The sequence below is a fragment of the Bos indicus genome, chromosome 2 (assembly GCF_029378745.1).
Source record: "Bos indicus isolate NIAB-ARS_2022 breed Sahiwal x Tharparkar chromosome 2, NIAB-ARS_B.indTharparkar_mat_pri_1.0, whole genome shotgun sequence".
Lineage (NCBI taxonomy): Eukaryota > Metazoa > Chordata > Mammalia > Artiodactyla > Bovidae > Bos > Bos indicus.
In genome coordinates this window covers 127,859,185-127,877,279 of record NC_091761.1, presented here as the reverse complement: position 1 = coordinate 127,877,279, position 18,095 = coordinate 127,859,185, and the positions used below count along the sequence as shown (strand labels likewise).

General features: G+C 35.9%; 1 protein-coding gene across 1 annotated transcript in view; it reads left to right on the top strand.

The window, feature by feature from the left end:
- The window catches only part of CLIC4 (chloride intracellular channel 4), a 76,882-nt gene that overhangs the window by 48,105 nt on the left and 10,682 nt on the right, over nucleotides 1-18,095 (top strand). The window contains exons 3-4 of the mRNA XM_070776367.1: nucleotides 1,084-1,209; nucleotides 8,564-8,670. Coding sequence (XP_070632468.1) covers nucleotides 1,084-1,209; nucleotides 8,564-8,670 — 233 coding nt within the window. The remainder of the gene's footprint in view (nucleotides 1-1,083; nucleotides 1,210-8,563; nucleotides 8,671-18,095) is intronic.

Below are 18,095 nucleotides of genomic sequence, written 5' to 3'. Positions count from 1 at the left end.
GGCACCCCACTCCACTACTCTTGCCTGGAAAATCCCATGGGTGGAGGAGCCTGGTGGGCTACAGTACATGGGGTCGCAAAGAGTCGGACATGACTGAGCGACTTCACTTTCACATTTCACTTTCATGCATTGGAGAAGGAAATGGCAACCCACTCTGGTGTTCTTGCCTGGAGAATCCCAGGGACAGGGGAGCCTGGTGGCTGCCATCTATGGGGTCACACAGAGTTGGACAGGACTGAAGCGACTTAGCAGCAGCAGCATACCAGTTTTACCATTCTTATTAGTGTTCTGTGTATTTTCAGTTTTTCCTAATTAACAGGAAAATGTCTTCATTATTTAATTTTGAATTTCTTGTATAATTTTATTTACGGACATTTTTCCATGTGTTCACTTACCTGTTGCTTACCAATTTATTTTGACCTATACCTATTAGAATTTTTTAATTTGGACAAAGTCCTTCTTAATTACTGTCACATTTTGTCCATTCTGTGTTGCCTTTTATCTTTGTTTGTGCTGTCTTTTATATATTAAAGTATTTTAATACTAGTCAAATCTTGTGATTTTTTTCCAATCAAGTCTGGACTTGGAAAATGGAAAGGAAATAACACCTGAACTTATGGAACACCTGAAATGTTATGGAAAAGGACTGTGGGAATCAGCTACTCCTCTCCCTTATTTAAAAAATAAAAGGCCTTGAGAAGTAGAAAAGTTATAGTTTGTCCAACTTTACACAGTGAGTTGGTGCCAGGGTTTAGACTAGAGACTGACTTTCCCAAGTCTTCTTCCCCTCATTCTATCTCCATTTCTAATAAATACCTCAGTTAAATTTGGAACATGAATGAAGAACTTTGTAATTAAAATCAAAGATTTAAAATTTTCTTATCATAAATTACATGCTTTGTGGAGGTTTGCCTCTTACTAGAATACTGTTGTGGCTATTATACTTAGTGGAAAAAGTATATTTTTTCTTATTCATTTTTATATACTTTAAAATTTAGAATCACTCTGAGAATGTAAAGTCTTGTTGCCTTCTTTAGTTAGAGTTAAAAATGACCTGATTTTGACCACTGTTTTGCCTAACAGGAAGCCTGCAGACCTGCAGAACTTGGCTCCGGGGACCCACCCACCATTTATAACTTTCAACAATGAGGTCAAAACGGATGTAAATAAGATTGAAGAATTTCTTGAAGAAGTCTTATGCCCCCCCAAGTGAGTATCCAAGAAAATATGCCTGGAAATATTGCCGTCTTTTTAAAGCTTTGTTTTGTCTGGCCCTTAGAGACATTTCTCTTGATTGTACTTAAGTTAAATTGTCCCTGAATTAAGTTGGAATGACTAGGACTTCTCTTCATTCATTTTAAAGCTACACAGATGTCAGAACTGGCTGCTGGCTAGGCCCGTAAGCCATACTAAGAGAGGTAGGAATCGGATTAAGCTGGTGAATACCTGGTGAAAGTAGGTTTGGGATATGTGAGATAGGTCAGGAAAGACTGATTATTTGAGGTCCCAAAACGAGAGTGAAGTTTAAGGATAAGAAGAGATGGGGAAAGACATACTCACGTTGAACCCAGCCAGAATGTCTAAGCAGGAGTGAGGTACAGGTTGCTGGGAGATTTCCTATCAGGTTATTTTAAAGGTAATTTTCTGAAGCTACTACCCAAGGGCATTAACTTTTTAGACTGTGTCCCTGGGATTCCGTTTTTATATATATATTTCTTAGAGGTGTTCTAGATCCCCTGGTCCTGCATATTAGCTCGCGTGGTTAATGATTTTAAAGTACTCAACTGTTGCCTATAATGTGAAATGTAGTTGAGAAATAAATGTACTGTAATGATGGTTACCTAAATTGCAACTATGCAGGTTTGCATCATAGTGTAATCTTGGCATAGATTCAAAGCTTCATTGATTTCTTTTAGGCTTTTCCAGTTTGATTATCCTGAAAACCAGGTTTCTTTTTTTTTGGGCCCAAGCCTTTTCTTGTTAGTTGTCTTTACTCTCCACACATACAGTTAAATTTCCTTGGAATGGGATTATTGAGTTAGAGAGTTCTAAAATAATAGTTACTCAGTATTCCTTCCTTCATTCATTGGTTTATTCTTCAAACAGTTACTGGGCAACAAAGCTCTATGGATACAATATGAGATAGTTCCTGCTCTCCAGAGGTGCAGTTGAATATGGACAGATAGTGGTGCTATGGGAAGGTGAGTGGAATCAGGAAAGGCTTTAGAGAAAGAGATAACATTTGAATTAAGCTGTAATTGAAAAAAAAAAGATTGGCATTCAGCAGGTGAATGAGAAGATGACAGACATTCCAAGCAGAAAAATAATTTTGAATAAACTTTCTTTGGAGGACCTAAGGATGTGGCTGGGTTGAAGATGGTAGGCAGGAAAGCTGCCAGGAGGTATGTGAGTAATGAGACCCCTGTCTGCAACTAGTTCATCTTCAATTGGGAACAGAATTGCCCTCTATTCAGCAGTCTTATACTAAGCTTAAAATTTCACTTTCTTAATCCTGTGTTCTAATGTTTGTCCTCTGCCTTCCTGTCTTTCTGAGAACCTCAAACTTCTTTTATCTCTACTTTCCAAGAGTCCTAACCTACCTTCCATCCCTAGTAAAGTTTCTGTAGACAAATATCTATAAAACTGTGTTTGACTTTTCCTCCAGACCATGTATATAGTTACAATACTGATAAACTGAAACTCAGATCTTTATAAAATAAAAACGGAAGCTTTATATACATCAGTAATGAACTATTGTGGACATTCATTCAACTTAGTGGAAATAACTTTTGAGAGAACATAGAACCTGCCAGATCTCTTTTTATTTTTTTTGTATATGTGTATCTTACCCTTTTCATTTTTAAAGTCTGTCAGCTGTGAGGAAAGTTCCATATTCACTAGTTTATCCTCAGACGCTAATGAAAGTAGTCTTTCTCTCATAACTGTAGATTATTGTATCAACATTAAATTATAAATAGAGAAACAGTTTGAATGACATTCGTTTTCTGGGAGGGAAATTGTATGTTGTTTCAAATCATAGTCTGAAATGTTTATGGTGTAAATCCTTCCAAGGATATTTACATTTTTGAAGTCAGTATTTGATAACATTATATACCATTTCAGTAAAATGGGGGCATTTTTACATATTCTCTCCTAACCTTCTTCTTCAACAATATCAGCAATAACAACAACAAATTTCATTATTCTTATTTTTTCTAAGAGGGAATAAATATTAATAATATTAAAGTTATTAATAAATAATGTTAGCTCCATAATAAATATTAATGGAGCTAATATTAAAGTATTCTAATTTTTTGGCATCTAGGACTAAGACATTATAGCATTTTTAATTTGATTTGGACTTTGAAAATAAACATTTTCACTTTTTTTTTTTGGCCACATTTTGTGGCTTGTGGGATTTTAATTCCCCAACCAGGGGTTGAATCTAGGTGCTCAGCAGTGACAGCAGAGTCCTAAGCATTGGACCACCAGGGAATTTCTTCACTTTGCTTTTCATATATAGAAAATTTAGCTTCATTTCATTTGGGCATATTTAAAAAGATACTCTAACCAGAGATGATCTTTTCATCTAAATAATTTAAAAATTGGGAAATCTTTCTGTTATTAAGGGTTCATAATCTGCTAAATTCTCTCTGTGGTTAATTTTCCTTGTTTTTATGTTGATGTTTCTGATGGCTCAGATGGTTAAAGAATCTGCCTGCAATGCGGGAGACCTGGATTCAACCCCTGGGTAGGGAAGATCACCTGGAGCAGGGAATGGCAACCCACTCCAGTATTCTTGCCTGGAGAATTCCATGGACAGAGGAGACTGACAGGCTGAAGTCCATGGGATTGCAAAACTGATTGACTAACAACTTTGACTTTATATTCTGAAGAGAGTTTCTAAATAAAGTTAAAAATTTTACTTTAAATAGAAGGGAGTATTTTTGATGTTACTAATGCCTCTGCTGTTATTAACTAACATTCAAGTGCTAATAGTGTGCCATGCACTGTGCATTGCGGAGTATTTTGTGGAGTATCTCAATCCTCTCCAAGACTTTATGGAAAAACTGAAGATGAATAATCAAAATAATTCGTGCAAGGTTTCACAGTTAATGGTGGCAGAGTTGGCATGTGCATGCTGTGTGCTAAGTCGCTTCAGTTGTGTCTGACTTTGTGTGACCCCATGAACTGTAGCCTGCCAGTCTCCTTTGAACATGGGAATTCTCCAGGCAGGAATACTGGAGTGGGTTGCCATGCCCTCCTCCGGGGGATCTTCCCGACCCAGGGATTGGACGTGCTTTTCTTATGTCTCCTGCATTGACTGGCGGGTTCTTTACCACCAGCGCCACCTGGGCAGAGTTGGCATACTTCCTTTCAAAGCTAGATCTATATGCCTTCAAAAACCTGTTTCCTCTCCTATTTTTCATTTGGTTGAGTTTGACTTTTGTTAAAGGTAAAATGTTGAGTCTTTAATTGGAATTGTGCTTTAGTGAGTACAAAATTGAAGGCTAGCTCAAGTTTAGAGGAAGGGCAGAATAGAAAGCGAAGGGAGTTTGTTTTACTGTGATGACCAAGTGGGACTGAAAGTGGTTGTCCAGCTTAATTTAGTGAACCCTGTTTAAAAAGTAGGGGAGGTTTAACTTCTGATGAGTTTTTGTTTATATGCATGGGAGCAGCATGTTTCGGAGAAGGCAATGGCACCCCACTCCAGTACTCTTGCCTGGACTATCCCATGGACGGAGGAGCTTGGTGGGCTGCACTCCATGGGGTCGCTAAGAGTTGGACATGACTGAGCGACTTTACTTTCACTTTTCACTGTCATGCATTGGAGAAGGAAATGGCAACCCACTCCAGTGTTCTTGCCTGGAGAATGCCAGGGATGGGAGAGCCTGGTGGGCTGCCGTCTTTGGGGTTGCACAGAGTTGGACACGACTGAAGCGACGCAGCAGCAGCAGCAGCATGTTTGGATTGAGAGTACTTTGCCCTTAGTGGGTTCTGTAACCCATAATGTGAAATGCTGATCAAACAGCATATTTTCTGTCACGCAGACTTGCTTCTAGAGGATGAGAGAGAGAGAAGGAAGTGTTTCTGGGATCATCACATGCATTCTTTTCCCTTTCCTCTGTTCTAGGGCAGTCAGGGATCAGCCTTTTCTCTAGGATGAGGTCTTCAGGTCCTTAGCTGATCCTATTTACACTGATTGTAAGCCTGCTTGTTTCCAGGTAGGAGGAGGAGAAAAAAGGCAGAAGAGTTGTGTAAGCTGGTGAACTAGAATCCAGCATTTCTAATAACATGTTTTTGGCATTTGATGAAACTGAGAACAGAGGGGGTTTTATGTGAACATTTCTGATTTAATCGTGACAAATGCAAGCTATTCTAGAGTTGTTTAGAATTTAGAGACTAATGAAAAGCTAAAATCAAGGAGTTTTTGCTAGTCTAGGTAACTATAGGTTTTAATGGAGAAACTGTCTTCTCTTCTGGGGTGTTTTTTTTCAGTTTCCCCCTTGCTTGAAAGAAGGAACTACTTTGCCACCCCCTACCCCGACCCCCACCAAAAGCTTTTTAAAAACTTTGAAATTTGGATTTTTAACTGAAGCAGGCTTGTATACTTGGCCCACTTACTGTGATAAAAGGAGAGGAGGATAGAGGAAGCTAGATAATTTTGGAGAAAAGTTCTATAAACTGTTGTTAAGCCTTTTTTCTTTCTTTCTTTCTTTTTTTAAGAGAAATAACAATGAAACTTGAATTTACAGGAGTTATTTAATAGACTTGTATAACCACACTTTATTCTCATATTAACACAAGAAAGGAGAAAATGTCTGAGATTTTTCTTAAAGGATGGAAATACTCTTAGCTAGTCTGCCATAAATACTAGTCAGTGATGTGATATAGGATGTAATAAAGGACTGATCTTAAAGTCTCAATGCCCTGGATGTGCATGTCTGTTCTGTGGTTGACACATAGCCTTTTATTAATCATTTACTTTTGTTTTATTAAATGTTAAAGTAAATGTTCATAATAGTTGAAAAGTATTGCTTAGTCAAGCAGTTTGCCAGTACTACTACTAATGAATTATTAAAATCCAGTGTTTGGGGGAAATGCAAAAAAGTTGACAACTGATTTTGGGCCTAATGGTTTAGTATTTGATTTATCTTTTTGAACTTGATCTGTAATAATACAAAAACAACAGCACTGGACTTGGGGACAGGAGATGTGAGTTTGATGATACTTTTAATTAGTCCAGTGATTTGAGGGTAACTATGTAAGTTTTCCGAAATATAATTTCCTTTCAGCAAAATGAGAGATTGAGGTTGAGTAGTCTCGGTGTACTCGGTGTACACTCGCGGTGTGCCTATAGTATTATATGCATTAAATTAATACTACAAATTTAATGGTTTGTCTTGGAGAAGAATAGGGCATGTTTAACCTGTTTTAGAGAACAGTAGTGTTTTGTTTTTTTTAAAGAGTTGTAATAGTATATGTTTCCATGTAATAAAGGATATGCTGATTGCAAGTCCTACATTTTTACCTGCTCATTAAAATAGGTCTCTGGTAAGTATGATTCTGTGTGTTCGTCTTTATAACCCTAGTACAACTTCTGACACATAGTAGGTACCTAATTATTAGAATAAATAAATATATGCATAAAATGAATATATAAATAATCTATAATTCAAATCTACTTCCCTATAAGTTACTTTGAGAATTATGAAGTTTACTTCATTAGAAAAAGTAGGTACTCTTAAATATTGGTTGGGGAAAAGAAGAGTAAATTTGGAAACTTGGCTAGAGGAAGACATAGGTGTACTGAAGAGGCGCTTTTGTTCCTTGCACTATATTTTCTTTGGAATGAGTCAATGAAGGTACTGTATTAAAAGTGGTGGAACTATTTAAACTACAGGCTGGTTATTTTCATAGTCAAGGGAAATCCAGGGATGTTGAAGCTGGAATTAACTGTTTCAGCTCAGGCAGAGGGGAATAAAAAAAGAGAGAGAGATGATAAAGTTTTCTGTAGTTAACAGGAAAAAAAACATGTTATACATGTATATTTATATATAAACACACACATCACACACACATATAATATACATTACATACACTCAGGTGAAATTTATTTACTGTAATCATTCACTGAAAAGCTCATTATGTAGTTAATTTAACTTCTAATTATAAAGAACCTTTCAAGCTTAAAAATAGATATTAAAAAGGAAATAACTTGAGCATATAGGTATTCAATAGATATTTTATATTCTCCTTCCCAGTATAGTACTATGTCTAATTTAGAAGATATCTTTTCTTGAATTTAAAATGGTAAACATAAAAAATATGACTATAAAAACTAGCCTGAAACTACAACTTGCAACTGGACTAAATTTTTTTCCTAAAAATTTTTTGTTTTCAATTTAAAGACAAGTGGTAAGAAAGCATCTTAAAATGTATGAATAAATCTGAATAACTAGTTCAATGTAAGATTTTTTTTCTGTAGTTTTACTGCCCCAGTCCATTTTCCAGGGAAGTGTTGCAGGGCTTTTAAGAATAGAACAGTCTTTCCTAAAGTGGTGCTAAGAGTCTGAATTTCTCTAGTTCTGATGAGTTGCTGCAAACTCTACTGAAGGGAAAAGTAAAGAATTAGGCTTTTTCATGTATATTTTCCAATTTAAGGAAGAAATAAAAATTAAGTATATGTATTTGAAATTTAAGTATATAAAATACACGTGTGTGTCTTTTTAAAAAAGTTGTTGTGTCATGAAATGTCTCTTCTCAAAGTAGAAAGACTTTGTAATAACACAACAGAGCACTTGTTAGAAAAATTCTTCTGTCTTAGTTTTCTGTTGCTCAGTGTTACCCTTACAGTATTTCATATATGGGAAGTTTTGGAAAATCCTGAATGTAGGGCTAAAGTGAATGATCAGCCTCCTGCTGTTTTTGTCCTTGACCTAAATTTGGCCAGTCTAGATTCTTTTCCTACTGCCAGGGTTCTGTGGCACTGTTGTACACGGCTGGCTCAGTGCATGGCATACCAAAGATGTCTGTTTGGCATTCCTATCTGAGAAAGCTCTGCAGTTGAAATGTGGCTAGTGCAACTGAGGAAATGAGTTTTAACTTTATTATGATTAATTTAGATTCCTATTTGGATAGCCACAAGTCACTAATGGCTACCATATTGGACAATTCTGATATATAATATTTCTGTCTGCACAGAACGTTCTCTTGGACAGCTCTGCTCTAGAGTTCTCTTACTAAGACGCCCATTGACTTGGCACCACTCTCTGAACAAGTAGATTGTTTTCCCAGAATTTTAATTTATAAAATGGAGATGGGGTGCGGATGCCCTTTGGATGCCAAGAATATTAATACATGAACAAAAGCACTGTGCAGAACTTTGTTTCCTAAGGAAAAGTACATCTTAAAAGTACTGTGGAAAACTGGTGATGGCATTTCTTAGGGTAATAACTGTTAAAAGATGTCTAGTAACTGCTAGCACAATGGTTTGATTGAGAGGATTTATGCTAATATATCTTTAGAGGCTGTATAATCCATTATTACATTTTTCATTTAGGTACTTAAAGCTTTCACCAAAACACCCAGAATCAAATACTGCTGGAATGGACATCTTTGCCAAATTCTCTGCATATATCAAGAATTCCAGGCCAGAGGCTAATGAAGGTAAAAAAAAAAAAAAAAAAACAAGTGGTTGAATTAGCAATGTAGAACCAGTCCCTCCTACCTACACCCCAAAAAACCTCCAAAACAAAACAAAACAAAAACAGGAACAAAGATCAGAAAACCCTATTATGACAGTGATTATAAATGATTACTTTGGAGGCCATTCCTTAAAGTATTAAAAACTAGCTTTCAGAGTTGATCAGAGATTTGATGATAAACCAGAGTAAGTCCTTAAATTGTTCTTTTTCTGTTTCTTTTTGATTAACTGTGCCTAGCATAAAGTGGGTGTGTGATTAAATATTTATTGAATGGATTTGTTCTTATATTCTTCTGAGAAGTTACCATGAAGGGAGCTATACAGAAAATTACAGTGTCTCAGAAACAATGGATTGGGTGGTTGTAGTGGTTGGAATAGATTGATATAGCTTAATTTAAACTATTGTTGGGTGCCAGGAACCTAAAGTCAGCCTGGGTGGATTTTTGTGCTAATTACCCTTATGGTTAATTGGAGTTTTTGGAGTTCCTCTAAGAGAGCATTTGGACACACCAGCCTTGCAAAGGTCTCTGTATGCTAAAACTAAGGTTTTCACTTCAAGTCCTATTTTCCTGGTGAGAATGGTTTGTGTAGTGCAGATGCTACCTCCTTCTTTTATTTATTAAAGGACACTGTCTTATTTCATTTAGCAAACTTACATATAGTAAAAGGAAAGTCTCTTTAAAAGAGGTCCCATTGAATGAACCTTGTCCTAACAACACCGTTCAGTCACTTCGCCTTTTCTTTGGGATGTTAAGCATTGTTCTTTCTGCCAAAAACTATATAGAGAGAGCATTAGTGTTTAATTAAAAGTAACAGTAATTACCAAAGCGCCAATTCCTAAAGACACTATATATAATCCATCATAATTTTAGACTGTTTGGTAGCTTCGGTGGGGTTCTTTGGGTGGAGTTTATGGCCCCAAATGAGCAAGAATACCAAAGGGAAAAAATATCAGTGCCAGTTGAGCAAGAATAAACATCTTTTAAAAAGTTGACACATTTGCCGATTTCCTTCTGTTATTTCGGTGGGTAGATTGCCAAGCTATTCAGGCTTTTAAAAATTACTATTAAATTTTTAAATTGCAGCATTTCACAATTTAGTATTGAATTTCAGTGGTTTCTGGAATGATATTCACTGCATGAAATCGTGTTTCTATAGGGAAAGGAAAAACTTTAGTGCTCAGGCCTGTCTTACATCTATTAAATGTGTTTGAGTAGCTGCCGTAGCTAGGGAGCAATTTTCCTTAGTAATTGTCTTTTTTTTTTTGACTAATGGTTCTGCATGAGTCTTTTATACACTCAGTAAACAGTTCACTGGGGCCCCTCCTATCCAGAGACAGTATCTCTCCTCTGTTCTACCTTCCTTCCTGCAGGTGACTGTTCTCTGTACACCCAGATGTTCTTGCTGAACATCTTCTATGAACTTGTTCTATGAACTCTCTTAAAGTCATAATGTTTTTATTTCTCAGTGTGGTTCTTGGAAACTAGAGGGTGGTTGAAATTTCTTTTGATGCTTGGTAAAGAGGAGAGGGAAATAAAATGTGTCTGCTTTAAAAAAAAAATTGCTTTGAGGGCTGGGAATGGGGGAGGAGACGAGGGGAGAAAGTGACTCACTTAAGTATAACTTTGTATTCTATTTTTTCCTATCAATTTGTTCCTGTCTTAAGTAGCCACCTACATTTACTGTCCTTTGAATGCTGTAACCAATAAGAACAAACAACATAGTGGATTATACCGTGCATAACTTAGAAGGCTTTTTATATTAAATTACCTATTGGTAAATAAGAATTCCAGTTGCCAAGCAACTTCCCCCCACACTGCCATGAGACTTTAGAAAACAGTATTCCAAATCACTTTGGAGCTTACTGGGTCTCCCTTGTGTATGTTTGTTGCAGGTCTTTTATCTGTCTGTTTAGTACAATTAAATACCTTAAATAAGCCTTAATGATCTACCTCCTTATTCCTCCAAATAATAAACAGCCTACATACACATTGATAGATTTTTTATTTTACATGGTAAATTAAAGTAGGCAAGTCTTTGATTGGTTTTTAAAACCTATTAAATATTTCACAAAATTCAGTGTGTTTGGACAGTTTTAAGGCCTTTTAGGACCTACTTCTATCTATGTAAGGGATTAGATGTTTGGATACTTTAGCAGTTGGGCTAGTGAAACAAAAGGGCCAATGCTTATATCAGGGTACAGAGTAAATAAAAAAGATTTAGAGAATAAAATAAAGGAAACATAGATAGATAAAACATATAATTCTTTAGTAACATGTAAAGGTGACCGAGAGTAACTGTGTTTTCTTTTGAAACATTAAAGGAGAAATTAATGGGTAATTACTTTTATGGGATGGGTTAGGTATGACCTGTCCCAGATCTCACACTTTTTTTTTCCAATTCTGTGATGCCCTTAATTTATATAATTTATTAAGCTCCCAAATGTAACCCATAGATAATTTGTTAGTCTGTTGATGTTTATAATATTCTTAAGAGGTCAGTGAATTTAGCAATGATGAATCTGCCATTATATCCTCAGAGGCATATTCCATAATGTCTCAATTCCCATTTTTAGATGGAGGCAAGGAATCTTTAGGTTCTGATTAGTTCCTTTTTATTCAAAGTTTATTCTCCCTCCCTGTTTACCTCCTCTCTTGTGCTGCCTGCCCTCCGCCAAAAAGTGTGTGAAATAGAGGATGATTGTTCATCATTGTAGCAGTGAAACTGTATTGGGTATTTAATCGTTTTTAAGTACCTAATACCTCTCTCTGTTTTCTGCCAACATGTTACCAGATCTTTAAAAATTGCTTGTGTAAGATTACCTCTTTATTAAAACTAGCAGTAGCTTTAAAATAGTTTTATTGATGTAAGTGCACATAATTTTTTTCTTCACTATAAATTATATTCTTTTTCTGTAACAGAAATTGTCTTGTTATAGTTAATGCCTTCTGCCTTGTTCTTACTCATTCAAATTACACAATTCATAGAGTAATTCATGCTTATTGAAGAAGTTAAAATAGTACAGAAATTAATAAAACTTCAGTGTCCTTTTTGAGTCAATCATATAACCTGTTCCCCAACAGTTAGGATGTCTCCTTCTTTTTTCTGTGCACACATATTGTACTTAAATGTGTATTTGTGTGTGTATGTGTGTGTGTGTACACACACAGCAGTTGTCTTTATCATGTATTATATGGTAGAAATACTTCCATTTCAAAGTGTAGATCTCCCTCACTTTAAGAAATGCTGCTTAATATTCCATAATATGGATATTTTTGGTTAACTATTTCACTACTGACATTTAGAGTGCCTCAAGTTTTTTCATTATGACAAACTGTGCTGCCTCTGATGTCCTTGTGCTAGATTTCAAATAGGTCAAAAGATTTTGTTCTCCATAGACTATACCAGTTTATCATCCCACCGTGAAGGTATTCATATCCCCACACTTCTGATCCTGGTGTGTTTGTGTGTTTGTGAGAGTGTTTGTTAATATTTTTATTTTTCACAATTAAATTTAAAAATGGTTTGTATAGCCTCTGTTGCACTTCGTAATTTTTTTTTGAGAACTTTTGAAATACCTTCTTAGAGATACAGCATTAATACAGTAGGGGTATTAGAGAATAATAGTGCTTGTTATTAGTTACAAAAGACAAGGAGCTTAAAAAAGGAGTTACTTTCTTTTTTTTAATATAAATTTATTGATTTTAATTGGAGGCTAATCACTTTACAATATTGTATTGGTGTTGCCATACAGCAACATGAAAGGAGCTACTTTCTATTACTTTACAATATTGTATTGTTTCGCCATACAGCAGCACGAAAGGAATTACTTTCTGATGGCCTGCTACTGCCTCCTAGTGGTTACCCTTGAGATTTTCATCTTAACCAACTTCAAATTCCTCTGTGATGGTTTGTCTTCAAAACTTTATTATGTTTATTAAGTGATGTTCTTTAGTTCTTGTTACCTCATTTTTTAGTTCTCGTTACCTCATTTTTCATTTTTATCCATTCCTTATATTGTTACATAAAAATTGTATCAAACTAATTCATCCTTCTTTGTTTTCTTTAATACACCCTTTATTCCAGCATTCTTAACTATGAAAAATCACTAACTCTGGCCGAGTACAGCAAGTCGACTTCATTGCAGGTATTTTGCTAAGTCCAAAATTACAGGGCAGCAATTGTAATGTTCTGTTAGCCTCTGAATTTTAGTGCCTTACAGCTACAAATGTAAACACTGTACATTAGAGACCTTGTAAATTTAGGATATTTTATTTTTCTTTTGGATACTTTTGAGAATTAATTCAGGAAAAGGATTTATTTAGAGCAGATCAGAGATCGTAAACTTGCTTAGACTGGTCATGCCACTCAAGTGCCGTTTGAGACATTATTTCAGTGTTTGAATTCCTTATTATCTTTCCTTGTAGGCCACTATCCTGTTCATTGTAATCTGATCAAAGAACAAGTCCTTGTATCTAATGTGTATTTATTCTGTATTCAGTGCTTTTGACAGAAGCATATTGAATCTTCAAAAGTGAAAGCAAGCACTTCCAAGTATTTTATTTTTGCCTCAAGATCTGACACATATTTACAGCCCTGGAGCCATATAAGGGCTTCCCTGATAGCTAAGTTGGTAAAGAATCTGCTTGCTATGCAGGAGACCCTGGTTCTATTCCTGGGTCAGGAAGATCCTCTGGATCCATATACTTGCTAACTAGTCAGCTTTTTCTTACTTCCTCCTCTATGAGCCTCTGAAATTTACAGTTCACTTTATAATATTCAGGGAGTTGTAACAAGTCAAATTCCAAGATGTCAGATGTCTCCTTTCTTTGATGTTGAGAAAGGGCAAATTCTCTTCTCCTTTATCTCAGTATCTGTAAGATAGGATAATATCTACTTTATGTCCTGTGGCTGCTCTGAGAATCAGTTCTCTTAACATATGTTCATCAAGTTTTTCAACTGAACAATAAGAAAGTAATGATTGTTTTTTATTTATGAATTTTAAGTGGTAAAGGCAAAACAGACATTTTCAAATAAACAGAAACCAAACATTCATGTTAGCAGGCTCATACTAAATGAAATACTGCTAAAAGTAGCTTTTCAGGCAGAAGGAAAATGATTTCAAATGAATACCCAGAGATGTAGGAAGGAAGAGAAACCAAAAAGTAGTACAAATATATTACAAAATATAAATGAATACTGTCTGTATAGAACAGTAGTAACTTCTGAGATTTAAAATATATGTCAAATTAATAGAAAAACCAATAGTAGCATGTGAGTGAAGTGAAGTCACTCAGTTGTGTCTGACTCTTTGCGAGCCCATGGACTGTATAGTCCATGGAATTCTCCAGGCCAGAATATTGGGGTGGGTAGCCTTTTCCTTCTCCAGGGGATCTTCCCAACCTAGGGATTGAACCCAGGTATCCTGTATTGCAGGTGGATTCTTTACCAGCTGAGCCACAAAGGAAGCCCAGGTGAGACAGGAAGGCAGTTAAATACAGTTAGAGTGTTCTAGGGCTCTTGTATTATCCTGAAAATGGTAAAAGTTATAATTAAGCTTTAGTAAGTCAAGGAAACATTCTAGCCAAAAAAATGTGTAATACATGAGTGAGGGAGAAATGAATAATAATATATATATTTTAATTAATCCAAAAGAAGGCAAGAAAGTAGAAGAGAACAAGAATAGGCAAATAGAAAACAGTATGATGGCAGTTCTAAACCAAAGTTTGTTTAGATGTAAATGATTCAGATACTCCCAAGTAGAAAACAAAATTTGCTAACAGGATTAAAAATAGTTGTTTTTGTACAAGAAGAAATACTCCCCCTTCACACACATTTGAAATACACACAGATAGATAGACAGATCATCAGACCCAGGAAAGTTGAATGTAACAGTGTAAATACTAACCAAAAGAAAGATGGTAAAGCTATATAGACGTTGCACAAAGTAGACTTTGAGGAAAGAAGCATTGCTAGAGATAATGAAACACGTTTCAGAATGATTTAAAAAGATCAATCTACCAAGAAAATAAAATAACTCTAGATTTATATTTATAAATAAATTCACTACCCTGGCCTGGAGAAGTCCATGGACTGTATAGTCCATGGGATCACAGAGTCGGACATGACTGAGCGACTTTCCCTTTCACCCTCAAAATATATAAACCAGATTGACAGAGCTAAAAGAGAAATAAACTAATCCACAATCTTGGTGGGAGATCTTAACTGACTCCTTTAGTAACTGTTAGAATCTGCCAAAAACAAAAATTCAGTGAGAATATAGAAGAATTGAATAAGACAGTAAACAAGTTTAATCTCACTGATGTTATAAATTTAATCTCACAGTGCCCCCAAACTGCAGAATATACCCTTGTGTTTCAAATGCACATGAAACACAGAATTGACTGTAAAGCTGATGTGTGTGTGTGTGTGTGCTTAGTCACCCAGTCGTGTCTGACTCTTTGCAACGCCGTGGACTATATAGCCTGCCAGGCTTCTCTGTCTATGGGGATTCTCCAGGTGAGAATACTGGAGTGGGTTGCCATGCCCTTCTCGAGGGGATCTTCCCAACCCAGGAATTGAACCCAGGTCTCCCACACTGCAGACAGATTCTTTACTATCTGAGCCACTCAGTTCAGTTCAGTTCAGTTCAGTTGTGTCTGACACTCTGCAACCCCATGAACTGCAGCATGCAGGCCTCCCTATCCATCACCAACTCCTGGAGTTTACTCAAACTCATGTCCATTGAGTTGGTGATGCCATCCAACCATCTCATCCTCTGTTGCCCCCTTCTTCTCCCACCTCAATCTTTCCCAGCATCAAGGTCTTTTCCAGTGAGTGAGTTCTTCACATCAGGTGGCCAACGTATTGGAGTTTCAGCTTCAGCATCAGTCCTTCCAATGAACACTCAGGACTGATTTCCTTTAGGATGGACAGGTTGGATCTCCTTGCTGTCCAAGGGAGTCTCAAGAGTCTTCTCCAACACTGCAGTTCAAAAGCATCAATTCTTGGGTGCTCAGCTTTCTTTACAGTCCAACTCTCACATCCATACCTGACTACTGAAAAACCGTAGCTTTGACTCGATGGACCTTTGTTGGCAAAGTAATGTCTCTGCTTTTTAATATGCTGTCTAGGTTGGTCGTAACTTTTCTGCCAAGGAGCAACATCTTAATTTCATGGCTGCAGTCACCATCTGTAGTGATTTTGGAGCCCCGAAAAATAGTCTGTCACTGTTTTCATTGTTTCCCTATCTATTTGCCATGAAGTGATCGAACCAGATGCCATGATCTTAGTTTTCTGAATGTTGAGCTTTAAGCGAACTTTTTCACTCTCTTTCACTTTAATCAAGAGGCTCTTTAGTTCTTCTTCGCTTTCTGCCATAAGGGTGGTGTCATCTGCATATTTAAGGTTATTGATATTTCTCCCAGCAAACTTGATTCCGTCTTGTGCTTTATCCAGCATTTCTCATGATATACTCTGCATATAAGTTAAATAAACAGGGTGACAATATACAGCCTTGACTTACTCCTTTCCTGATTTGAAACCAGTCTGTTGTTCCTTGTCCAGTTCTAACTGTTCCTTCCTGACCTGTATACAGATCTCTCAAGAGGCAGGTCAGGTGGTCTGGTATTCTGAGCCTCTAGGGAAACCCATAAAGCTGAACCATAAAGCAAATCTGAAAAATTTTCCGAAAGAAATTGACATCATATCAACCACAAAGAAAATAAGCTAGATATTGGTAGCAAAACTACAGCTAGGAAATTTCTACATGTTTGAAAAATAAGCAGTGTCTTTCTGAATAACCCACGGGTTGAAGAATAACATGATGAAAATATACCACGTCTAAACTTACATGCTATCATTTGGGCTTCCCAGGTGGTGCTAGTGGTAAAGAATCCACCTGCCAGTGCAGGAGACACAAGAGATGCAGGTTCAATTCCTGGGTTGGGAAGATCCCCTGGAGTAGGAAGTAACCACCCATTCTAGTATTCTTGTCTGGAAAATTCTATGGACAGAGGAGCCTGGCAGGCTACAGTGTGTGGGGCCATAAAGAGTCTGACAAAACTGAGTGTACACACATACACACACAAAGCTTCTTTAGAGGAAAATTTATAGCTCTAAATCCGTATATTAGAAAAAAAGAGCTAAAAATTGGTAACCTTAAAGTATCCACCTCAGGGATTTAGTTAGATCAACAAATTAAACCCAAGAAAGTAGAAGGAATGAGATACTCAAAGAATAGAATTTTATGAAATAGAAGAAAACTAGGAGAGGATTAGCAAAGCTAAAAGTTCTTTGAAAAGTATAATAAGAAAATTGATCAATTCTTCACAGGAAAAATCAAGTAAAAGAAGGTAATAACCATTATTAGCAATGAAAGGGAATTACTACAGATCTTACATTTAAATGATTTGGGGAGGATATTATGAAAATGTTTATGTTTATAAATTTGAAAACACTTGCATAAATTTACAGAGAGTACCATGTAAGAAAATTATTACAAGAAGTGATTCAAGATGTGAATTCTCTTATATCTATAATTAAAAACCATCTCACAAAGATGGCTTCACTGATGAACTCTTCTAAGTATTTGGGGAAGATGTAGCATCAGTCTTGCATATACTCTTCCAGGAAACAGAAAAGAGGAAATACGTCTGAGCTTGCTTTTTAAGGTCAAACGATAGAAAAACATCAAAAGGAAGGAGTCTTTCAGGCCAGTCTCTCTCAAACAGTCATAAAAGGCTAAAACAAAATATGCCAGATCCAGCAATATGATAAAAGATCATATATATAGTCAAGTTGAGTTTAATTCAGGAATGGAAGATTGGACATTCAAAAAAATCTATTCAAATTGTCACAATAATAGAATACAAGAGAAAAACTATGATATTATTTCAATTGATGCAGAAAAAGTACTTGATAAAATTTAATACTATTAAAATGTTTATTAAAAAAAATAAACTATATATAGCAAGGAATTTCCCTAATCTGACAGAGAATCCACAGAACAGTCATACTTAATAGAGGAATAGTGAAAGATTTCCTCTTCAAACCAAAACTAGAACACAGTGCTACTGTCACCACTTCTATTAGCATTGTATTGGTGGTTTTGACCAGCATAATAGGCAAGAAAAAGTAATGCATTATATGAGACTTGTGAAAGAAGGGATAAATTTGTCATTATTCTTAATATAATCAAAAATGTAGAAAATCCAAAGTAATCTACAGACATACCCTAAGAATTAAAAAAAAGTGAATTATCAGAGTGATTGCATATGAGGCTATTATAAAAATGAGTTTTATTTGTGCCTGCTAGCAAGAAGCATTAGAAGATGTGATAAAAATATTTATACAATAAAAAATATAAGATATTTAGGAATAAACTTAA